At 34.5% G+C, this 12323-nt stretch overlaps 1 protein-coding gene across 1 annotated transcript; it reads right to left on the reverse strand.

Moving 5' to 3' along the window:
* Window positions 1–3246: 3246 nt before the first annotated feature.
* Window positions 3247–10822, reverse strand: LOC132183028 (wax ester synthase/diacylglycerol acyltransferase 4-like). The gene is made up of 5 exons (XM_059596419.2): window positions 10630–10822; window positions 8639–9211; window positions 6770–7123; window positions 6124–6261; window positions 3247–3550 (listed from the first exon to the last, which is right to left on the reverse strand). Exons 1-5 carry the CDS (start codon window positions 10816–10818, stop codon window positions 3386–3388), a joined length of 1419 nt encoding a protein of 472 aa, XP_059452402.2. The 5' UTR covers window positions 10819–10822; the 3' UTR covers window positions 3247–3385.
* Window positions 10823–12323: the final 1501 nt, after the last annotated feature.

Raw genomic sequence — 12323 nt, forward strand, 5'->3', positions numbered from 1 at the left:
TACAGTTCCTAACTGCAAAGTCCACGAAGGATTTACAGCCGTCCATGTATTCCTTCGAATCCCTATACTTTGTCATCCAACTTTTATCCGTAGTGTGAATACATTAGGAACAAATATATAATACTTAAAGAAGAACAAATAAATAAATAAATTTATTTTGTCTAAATTCATACCAATAAATATTGTCCAAATTTAAATGCATTTGTTATGGGGACCTTAATTAAAATAAATCTAGGTTAGTTTTTTTATTTATTTATTTTTTATTTTTATAATATTTACATAATCAGAATTTTAAAAACCTAAACAAAATTATAATCCAACAAATAATTACAGAATTCTAAAATCTAATTAAACACAAAATAACAAACCTAAAATCTAAATAAAAAATCTAACATCTAAATAACAAATCAAGTAAAATTTTTTTTGTCTAAATTCAAACCAATAAATATTGTCCAACTTTAAATGCATTTCTTATGGGGCCCTAAATAAAATAAATCTATGTTAGTTTTTTCTTTTCTTTTTTAACATTTACATAATATCAATTTCAAAACCTAAACAAAATTTTCCATTAATATATATATATATTGCATGCATGCTCATATATAACAAACCTAGCTAGCTACCATACAAAAAAAAAAAAGAAACTATAAATCAAATTTCAAACAAATATATAATACTTAATAAAACCAAATAAATAAATAAGTTCACAAATATATATATATATATATATATATATATATATATATATATATATATATATATATAGAGAGAGAGAGAGAGAGAGAGAGAGGAGATGGCCAGAGGGAGATAGCTAGATTGCCCAAGGGGGAGAGAGACCAGCGTCGAAGAGGGAGAGAGAGAGTGAGACTGATGGAGCGAGAGAACTGTTTGCCCAAGAGAAAGAAGAGAAGAAGAAGAAAGGAAGGAGGGCTGTTTGAAGGTGCGGGTACAGGCGCACGCTGATTCCCCATGCAAACCCTTTGGTGATGTGTGAGGAACCAGCACGTCGCCATTTAGTGACGTGCCATGGTGGCATATCACCCATTGTTGACGTGCCATGATGGTACGTCACCTATTTCGTGACGTGTGATGGTGGCACGTCACTACTGCGGTGACATGTCACTGTGGCATGTCAGTACTTAGTGACGTGTCACTATGACACGTCACCAAATGGGTGACATGCTACAGTGACACGTCACCAATTGGTGGCATGTTTGTACAACACGTCATTATTATTATTATTATTATTATTTTTTTCAGAATTTTTGTTTTAAAATTGGTGACGTGTGGAAAAAAACACGTCACCACTTTTTTTATTTAATTAATTTATTTTTTTTGTTTTGTTTTCTTGGCTTACAATTCTTTTAATTGCGTTTTAAATGTAGTGATGTGTTAAACTTTAACACGTCACTAAGTAGTAATGTGTTAAAGTTCACACATCACTAATTGGTGATGTGTAAACTTTGACACGTCACTAAAAAAATTAGTGACATGTTTGAAATTAACAAGTCACCAATTGTTGGGCTTTTAAAAAAAACCTACACTGTAGACACGTCACTAAATCTCTAGTTTTTGTAATGAGATAAGCAATCACACACGATACAAAAATTTAAGTGGTTCGGCTTAACAACTTACATCCACTATTGGAAATGACCCAGAGAAAAGTTACTATCAAAAGATGAGTACAATAGAATAATAGGGTGAAAAGGCCACTCAAACCTAAGCCCCAATAGTACAATAGAATAATAGGGTGAAAAGGCCACTCAAACCTAAGCCCCAATACATCAAATTCTCACATTCAACTTTCTTTTCTTTTTTTCTTTTTTTCTTTTTTTTTTTTTTTTTTTTTTTTTTGGCACACACTCACTTACGTTTTTGGCACACCTTCAAAGGCTCATGCTGCAAGCCTTTTATAAGGCACTAAAGTCGGCCAAGAGAATACAAGGGCATTTGTGGAATATCCCATGATTGAATTAAGGGCAGTATGTGAAATGTGCACAATTTTGGGCTAATTAAGAATGAATTAACATTTACATATCTATTATTATCGTAAACCCAAAGCATAGATAAAAACAATCAAAATTACACATTATAAAAGTAAAATTTTATTAATTTTATGTGGCATCTCACATTAAATGAAGGGATTATAAAGATATTTACGATTATTAAATCCTATATTTACTAAATTTTATAAGTAATTTTAAAAAGTTCAAATTACATTCTCTTTTGAAGTAATAGCGAAATATGGACTTGGCTTACCTGAGATTTCTTTTCTAATAATGTAAGTAAAAAGAAAAAAACACCGTCAAATCTCACGTTTAACTCCCGTCAATTTCTTTTGTTTTTTTCTACCCAAACCACAAGCCGTCTTCTTTCTTTTCTCACCATATCCAAAATCAAATATTGCACTGCTTATCCTCTGCACCTTAAAGCATTCTTCTGAAGTTTATCTCCAGTAAGAAGACTATGGTCTATGAGAGTGTTTTTAAGCTCCTTGAGGATGAAACATCATTTACAATGCAAGTTTTCTTTCTCGGGGGAGTAGAAACCCCAATTCTCTTCTGCAACAAAGAGTTGAATCCAAAAATCATGACATCTACTGGATTAAAACCCTCAACTGCAACACCAATTTCCACCCTAGAGAAGATCCCCCACAACACATCCAGAGCCACAAGCAAAACAAAAAATTTAAACCAAGATCTGAAAGGGATTTTTTTGCGCAAAGAAGGAGGGGAATGGGATGGTGGAAGAAAGGCCAGGGAATGAAGCAAAAAAGTTCGAAGCAATTTTGCTGGAAAATAGATTTTGAATTTCATCTTCATTCACCCATTTCTTCTTACATCATCCAACTTACAACCACCTCCAGATTTCAACCAATGCAGAGGATAACTGCGGCCTCGCACTCGTCGGTAACTCTCTGGACCCCGGTGGATAAGGCAACCTTTTTTTTTTTACGAAGAGTTAAAAAACCCTTGAAAGATAAATCCCAGCAGTAGAACAAACTACCGCAGATATGCAGTAGTTTTGTCTACCACATGTAAGCCTCTCCCGCGAAATATATGTAGTCGGTTAGTACATGACTTCTTCTCTAAAGCAATAGGACAATGGAGAATAGCTGGCTGGGCCCAACATCAAGACTTGATGATTTAAGTCACACGTTAACAATATTTAATTCTCTATCTCTATTTTGAAACCAACCAAAAAATAAAATAAAATTGTAAATCATTCTCTTGTTAATTAGCCAAATTCAAATCTTATTACTCGAAACTAATATAAAAACATTCTTTCAACTAGTTACTAGTCCATTCACAATCATAACAAGATTGGAAGTATTCATTTTGGTTACCAAATAACAATTCATTTTAAATGATGCATATAAAAACCGTCAAATTAAAGTTTTCTGTGGGGGAAGTTCATCGGCGGCTTGAAGCATCATCTCAAAGGCATTCTCCACGCATGACTTGAACTTTTGGGGATCAAGGAATCCCTTTTCTATCCCAGCAGAGACCCTCAGATTTCTCATATAACTTACTATTGTTATATTAAGATTCTGCAAACCCATCAAAAAAAAAAAAAGAAAAACTTGTTACAACGACCCATAAATTACAATGTGAAATTTGCACAGAAACCGTGGTTTATTTTGTTCCAAACTTAATTATAGTTGTAATCAATAATAAAATATCTGAGAAAGTGCAACACCAATGACGTTAGCCCTTCACAAATCCATGTTAAGAAATTAAAGTATTTATTCTTTTATAGTTGATATTTTGTGTGCTATTTTATAGTTGTAAATCGAAACACTTATTTGAATTATGTAAGAAAGAGTTGAATGGACAGAAAATTAACATCAAAGTAGTCCTTAATTATAGGGGCACTTATCTAGAGAAAACCCAACAAAATCACATGCTCTTCGTTTTATAATGCAAATAGGTGACGTCACCATAAGTTATTCATGGAATTGGATCTTCTCCGAATATTTAGTTAATGACCAAGATCTTTCTAGAGAGATTTTGGGACTATAAATTTGTAGGGGTGTCAAAAATAACCGGGAAACCGGAACCGGGACCGGAAAACCGGGAAACCGGGAAACCGGAAACCGGAAAACCGGGACCCGGTTCCGGTTCCGGTTCCAAAAAAAAAAAAAACCGGGACCCCGGTTCCGGTCCCGGTTTTTGGCACCCGGTCAAAACCGGGAAAACCGGAACCGGGTATTATTTTATTAAATAATATATATATATATATATATATATATATATATATATATATATAGTAAGGGGTATTTATTTCTTGTGCATGTTGGTTTGTTTACATACTTGTTTTTACTTTTTATTGTTTTAATGTTTTCTTTATGTATCTAATTTAAAATTATGTTTAGGGTATTTTAAAAAATTTGAATTTTTATTTCTAAGGCTCATATAGGCAAAAACATTGATTATTTAGGATTTTTATGCTTTTTTAGGTTTATTTTTTAATTATTTGAAACAATCACAATCAAGCCTCTTTAATTTAGACAAAAAGATTAATAAATTTTTTTTTAAAATGAGCTAACTTATGAAAAAAATAATGGGCTTATTTTAGGCCCAATACCTAAAATAAGCCCCAAACACTAATTATTTTCAAAAACCGGGTACCGGACCGGGTAAAACCGGAACCGGCCGGGAACCGGGACCCCGGTTAACCGGGGTCCCGGTTCCGGTTCCGGTTTCCCAAAACCAAGAACCGGGGTACCCCGGTTCCGGTTCCGGTTTTGGCCAAAAACCGGGAAACCGGACCGGGTTGACACCCCTATAAATTTGACATTTGTCCCATTAATATAAATAATAATAAAATATTATTTATATTTTAAAAATAATTAAAAATTAAAAAAATCAAAAATCAAAAAAATATTTTTGAAAAAAAAAAAAGCAAGGGTGGGCCGAAGCCACCCCCAAGGGGTGGTTGCAGCCGGCCGAAGCCACCTCCATGGCCCTTGGGGTGGATCAGCTATACCCCCAAGGCTAGGGCTGTCAAAACGGGTCCGCGGGTCGACCCGTTTACGACCCGCGGGGACCCGCGACCCGTTTAACCAAGACCCAGACACGACCCGTTTATTAAACGGGTCGGACCCCCCGACACGACTCGAACCCGGGTTTTTCACGGGTCGCACGACACGACCCGTGAGACCCGTTTAAATAACGGATCGTTTCGGGTCGACACGACCCGACACGACCCGTTTACCCGTTTAACTTAAAAAATGATTTTTTTTTTTTTTAAAAAAATAAATTAATAATATTTTTAGCAATTATCTCTTAAAATTAAACTCCTAGCATGCTAGCCATACCAAATCACTTAATAGTTAGAAGTTAAGTGGCGTGGGCGGTGGCGTGAGGTCCGGTGAGGCCGAGAGGGAGGAAATTGAGGAATGGCCGAATGGGTTTTTGTTTATAATTCTAGATCTGGACTGGAGGCTTCACTATCTAATCTATGGCTCTTAGCCTCTATGTGCTGTTTTTACTTTTTTATTTTTTCTTTAATTCTTTTAAGTGAAAAAAAGAAAAAAAAAAAAAAAAAAAAAAAGACAAACGGGTCTGGCGGGTCACCCGCGGGTCGACCCGCGACACGACCCGTTAAGCACTCATAAACGGGTCATAAACGGGTCGACCCGTTTATGACCCAAACCCGTTTAATGTAAACCCAAACCCGCTAATTTCGTGTCGTGTTCGTGTCGGGTTGTCGGGTCGTGTCAAAATTGCCAGCCCTACCCAAGGCTCAAATAGTGTTTTTTGTTTTATTATTTTATTATTTTTTTTATTTGGCCCTTGGAGGTGGCTCGGGTGGCTTTGGCCACCCCCAGCCCCAACTGGGGTGGCCCTCGCTTTTTTTTTTTTTTAATTGTTTATTATTTTTAAAATATAAATAATATTTTATTATTATTATTTATATTAATAGGACAGATGTCTCATTTATGGGCCTAAGATCTCTCTAGAGAGATCTTGGCCATTAACTAAATATTCTCCAATCCAAAATAGATTGTAGAGAATCCTATTCCGTTATTCATCCTTGTTTAATTAAGATAAGATGACCACAAATTAATTGTAAATTTTAATTTCTTTCAAAAGCCCTATATTAAAGGACTTGCCTTACCTGAGGTACACCAACTGTCATAAAATATATGCCTTTAATCGGATAATTAGCCACAATTGCCTTTTCAACTGGCCCAATCACATTCGAGATACTCATACTGGAGTTCTTCGATGTCCGATGGATGTATCTAGCTACCGCCTGTATTATTGGCATACCCACATTATGAGAAATTTATAGTATGGTATTTCAAAATTAAAATAACAATCAATTTTAGACAAATAGTTGATAATATTAAGTATAATTCTATATATTTCTTTGTAATTTGAAAAGATTGCTTTTGAAGTTTTATATAACTTTTGGATATCACAATAGACGCACCAAATCGAATTAAATGTGGCCTGCCTAGCAACTAATAAACCAACCTATAAGGTATTGTAGAATAACAAATATGTAAGTAACCAGAATTAACATTTAAACTATGAAGGGTCTTTTTAATTGGTGACGGTGTGAATAGTAAAAAGGGCACTACACCCTTTTCCAGTCTATGCAATTTTTACCATTTTAAAAACGTCACTAAAGGAACGTTACAAACCATATAGTGACGTTTTTTGGCCCAAAAACATCACTATATGGCAGTCATTAAACTCCTATATTTTTTGTAGTGGTTACTTAATAAGTATCAAATGATTGATGATAGAATATGTACCTCAGGTCCTCTAAGTTTCTTCATAATCTCCAAAAGCTTGCTGGTGAGATAAACGTCTAATGAGCTTCTCTTCCTCTTGATTATCTTGTGTGCTTCCCACACAAACTCAAGTGGGTCTAAGGATTTAGGATCCTTAAACTTTGGAATTGGAACATGTAAGAAGGCGAATCGGTTCCCCCATGGAGCCTCTGAGTCAGTTTCAACCATCTCTTTGACTGACTTGTACTCCCTAATCATCCTTGTGTTGAGCAACACCAAGGCTGTGGATTGTGCTTTACTTGATTCATTGCTTATCTCTTGCATGCATAATCGGGTGCCCAAGAAGATTATTCCAGTTATTACATCATTTGTTGTCTGGACACTTGGGAAAATACAGTTAAGTTGTTGAGCTATAATTAAGAAACTAACTCTAACCTTACAACTATCATATTATGATCAAATAAATCTTGTGATCAAAAGCATAGAATCTCATCTAACTTAAAGCCACTAATAAACATAACCGTTGGGAGCTACTAAAAAGTTCCTAATATAAGAGATAATTGCTTTGTGGTTCTTAGCTAGCCAACTAGATTTGGAAAAAATCATAAATGGTAGTAGTGAATATGACGTAGTGGAAGACTAAAGTAACTAATTAAAGAGCAGTGTCTTTGATTTTGCAAGGAGAAACGTCTTTGTCTTCTAGCCAAAAAGATAAAAACAAGCTCGCATGCTAAAAGAAAAATAAAACTCCGTAGAGTATTTGAGAAAAAAATTCTGATTTGATAATAATTCAATTTATAAGTTATACATAATAGGCTAGCCTATTTATAGAAGAGAAATCCTTGTAATAAAGTAAACGTAATCCTTATAGTAATAGTAAACATAATTTTAGTAACAATAGTAAACTTAAGATCCTAAGAAAATGAAAATAATTAAAGCAAATCTAAGTTATTTAACCCTATTAAGGAAAGGAAATAAATAAAATAAAATAAAATCCTAATATAAAATTAACAATCAGCAAGAATCATAACAATCTTTCATTTTGTACTTCCATTATCTGAAAAACAGGTAAAATTCTGATTAAGCGGTGCTAGCTGCTCCAATATTATTTTTGATATTTTCCTTATTTTCGTTTTTATTGAAAATATAGGTATATATCGTCCAGAATATGTCATTATTGGATTCACATTGATATTGCAACATGGGGAATGCTAGGTGCATGCATGCTCTCCTGATGTTTTTATTGTGTTCTCTTGGACCTAGGTGAATATTATTTTATAACAAACAAAAAAGACAATTGCTCTTATTTCTCTCACCTGGTTTTTATAAAATAATATACACTTATGACTAGGAAGACACAAAGAGTACACTAGAAAAACACCTAACATTTCTGTTGCTACAAAATCATAAAGTAAAAAATTTAAATTGGGCAGGAGAGAATTCCTCTAATTTAGTCTATTAACTATTTTTTAACTGAAAATCACATGTTCTAAAGACATTGTCAATTTAATAGATTAGATAAAATAAAAAATTATTAAAAAAAAAAAAAAGAATTCAAACTCAATTTGGAAGAAAATTTTGTCCTTCACAAAAACCGTATGAGTAATGTTACTACTATTTACACCCAATATTTCATATTAGTTGACACGGTGTGTTTCGGTGTGAAAAAATGGTGTAAAGAGTAGCATTACTCAAATGATATTAATTTTGAACAAAAAAAAAAAAAATGCATTAATTACTTTGCACTATTCCATATATTGCACTATCAATTCTATTCCTTTCAAAAAAAAAAAAAAAAAACTATCAATTCTATTATGTATACTACTGCTTGTGCTCGATCAGTTATATATGTTTTTTTTTTCTAATTTCAGTTATATATGTTGATCTTACCAATCCAAGCTTGGCCTTTATGTGTTGGATATGATCAAGAGAGAATGTCATGGTTGATATTGTGATTGGTCGATACTCAACTCCTTCTTCCCCGGACCTTATTGGTGTCCGATCATCTTTAACCAAAGTGCTCTTCAAAAAGCTCCGTCCAAAATCAGATATAGAGTTAAAGATCAAGGGAAAGATTTGAAACACTCTTGCACGATCACTTGTATTATCACTTTCTAGTTTTGTGTGTGGGCGTGACGGCAATGTTAAGGGAGCAGAAGGATTATCAGCACTTTGTAGACAAGAAAGAAGTGCACCCATGAGAGAGTAGCCATCACCAAGCGAATGATGAAGCTTGAATATGATATTACCAGCTGCATTGCTTGTTGGATACTTGAATACGTGAACTTCCCATAGTGGTTTGCTTTGGGGAAAGTGATCCATTGCTACCTTTGACAAGTAGTCGTCAAGATATGCATCGTATGATGTGGGTGACAATCCGGCAGGGAAAATGGGGACATTAATATGGTCTTCAAGCTTCACTTCTACTCTTTTCCATTGTCTATCACCTTTTTGGTCCATAACCTATTCCACAAGTGTGATGGGGTAAATAAAAAATTAATCTTTTTGCTCTACCCTACAAATTGTACATTTGAAAGTCAGTAATATATAGACAAAATTAAAGATAACATTTGCTATTTTCCCTAAAAAACGGGAACACATAAGAAGACAAGATGATCATACCACATGGAGAGAAAAAGAAAAGGACAATGTTATAGCATTTCTCAAAAAACTGAAAATTCCTATAAGAGTGTGTAGTTTTTCAGTATTACTCTTTCTATAATAGCCTAAGAAAAAAAAAAGTGTCTTGTCTATAGTAAAGTTTGATTTTATCATTCCAAATTATCATTCTTTTTGTAATATCGCATAAAATTTTTAATTTAAACAAGGATAAAGTTTTTCTTCAAACTGAATTGGAGAATTTTCCTTCAATCTAATCTTTAAAAGTGACATGTATTTATAAATATTTATGATGCACATTTTTTTTAATAACAGGGACGAAGTTAGAATAAATTTTATTAAAAACTCATGTGCATCTCACATGTTATTAAAAAAATGGACTCATATCACTTTTATAAACTAGCTAGATTGAAAGAAATTGCCTTATCAAGTGGCCACCACAACGGGCCAAGGATAATTGCCTCAAGTTAACCAGTTTTAGAAATTAACGTGATAAAATCTGGAATTTATTTGATCTAATTTAATGGAAAAAAATATATTATTATTATCATGATATACCTTCATAAACACGTGTCCAAAGTTTGGAGTCAATTGGACTTCGTTTGGGGGTCCAATTAAAATAGAAAAGAAAAACGTACTTGAAACTTCAACTTTTGGTACTTGAAACTTACCTTTTTCTTCTTCTACGAATATAAGACATGCGTTGTTGGCCATAACTACAACCCCATAACGCTAAACAAACTTAGTGCTGTGGATGGACTAAAGAATTATTACATGCGTTGTTGGCCAGCTGAAATCAATTTTGTTTGATAGTACGTATAATATATAAAATATCAAACAAATAAAGAATTATAAACACAAAAAAGCAAAAGAGATAAATTTTTTTTTAGGATTTTATACATGCATGCTACGTCATTTTTTTTATTCTTTTTTTCTGTTTTTCTAAACCTTAATTCCTAGAATATCAAATGGACTCTTCTCATTTCATTTTGCTTGAGACCTTTTACCATTTCTTTAATACAAACACCCTTTTCATATGTCATTGCCTTAATTGGCCTAACCATGCATATGCATGGAGCCGACCATGACCACCACCACCACCGACTGTCGTTGATGTTCCCGGCCGCTTCTAAATCAGAATCCCACGGCCATATATGGACGAAACATAGAAGTGGTGGTGGTGGATTTGAGACTACATGCATAAACCAGAGAAAAATATGTAACATAAAAAGGAAAACATAAGAGAGAGAGAGAGGGGGCACCATGACGGAGGAGAAGCGTGGATTGATAGGGAGGAATAAATCCTTGAGCAAAGATATGGCATGCATGTGGATGTCGGTGATAATTGGAACTTCAATTTCCAAAACGGTGAGAATAGATACAGATAATGCAGAGCTGTAGAGGTATTGTGCAGTTGGACTCATTGGCTCCAATCCTTCCTTCAACTCCATAATGCTTTTCGTCTTTCTGGCCTTCAATATTTGTCTTGCACTCCCACTCGGACAAGTAATTTAATATGGGAGCAATTGCTCACAAAATTAAAGTAGCTTGCCACTCCTGCGGATTTGGATCATCTTTTTATCCTCTTTTATCATCCTAAAGCTGATGTGGCTTTCAAAATCACCATTGAATTAAAATTCAAGTATGATTCATCTAAAATTTAATGATGATTTTAAAAGTCACATCAGCTTTAAGAGAATAAGAAAATGATAAAAAGATGGTACCTACCATTACTCATATTTAAATTATAGCTTGCGGCTTGAGCATGCTCTAACCATTTAAAGTTAGAGCATATATATTAGGGCCCGGTCTAACTAGGGGCCGTCCTTAATTAAAAATATTAAAAGATAATAAAGTAAAATACAGCTACTCCTTGATTCTTGAACCTTACCCTTCAGTCATTTTAATTTTCAATTAATTGGGATTTTCTGTCAAGATTGAAAATGGAGAATGAAGAGTTTATTGCATTAATGATTCAAGTGTTATAATTAACAAACTAACTTAACCAGCTGCCAGGTAGCTAACTAAGCCTCCGTTTGTTTCGATGCAAAATATTATTCATAAGAAAATGTTTTCAACTAAAAATATTTTTTTGAAAATTGATTTTCCAAAAAACATTTTCCAATGTTTGACGCATACGGAAAATCACAATTTACGATAATGTCCCGACCGGGTTCCAGCAACAACCTCACTAGGTCCGGCGAATCCCGATCGGCTCCTGACGAAGTCCCAACGGTTGTTTAGTTGGGTCCCAGCAAAGTACCAATGGTAGCCCGACCAGGTCCTTGTGAATCCCAACCACCCGCCGTGTCTCGATCGGGTCCTAGTGGTGCGAGACCAAGTCCAGCTAGTGGCCTTAATTACCAGGTCCTAGCAAAGGCCGGACGGTAGCCTGACGAGTTCTGATCGAGCCCTAGCAAAGTCCCAACTAGGTTCCCATGAACTCCGAGTGGTGGCCCGACGAGTCCAGATCAAGTCCCAGCAAGGTGCATACTATGTCTTGATTGGGTCCCAACAGGGTCTTGACCGTGTCCCGACAGGGTCCTGGTGAAATCCGGGCGGGGTCCCGACGATGTCTCAATTGGGTGTGTCGATTTGAAAATAAGATGCTTCAACTCGAAAAATAGTTTACTGCTTTTAAAAATGAAAACTATTTTTCGAAAATTAAAAAGGCTTTTTTAGTTAAACTGAAAATATTTTATAGTAAATATTATTTTCAATCACACCAAACACCTGAAAATATGAAAAACAAAAATTATTTTACGAGTCTAAGATAGCAATAATCTGCAACCTGTCTAACTAATTTCCTGCTGATTCACCACGTGTTACTGCAGTGCTCAATAGTTGGTTTCACCTGATTAATTCCTATTGGTTGTTGGCTGTTACACGTCCCAAATTGTAGACAAAGTGGTCATGCATAAGGAATCATTGGCTCTAACCCTACCTTGAACTCCAT

The sequence above is a fragment of the Corylus avellana genome, chromosome 5 (genome assembly GCF_965113065.1).
Source record: "Corylus avellana chromosome 5, dhCorAvel1.hap1.2, whole genome shotgun sequence".
Classification (NCBI taxonomy): Eukaryota; Viridiplantae; Streptophyta; class Magnoliopsida; order Fagales; family Betulaceae; genus Corylus; species Corylus avellana.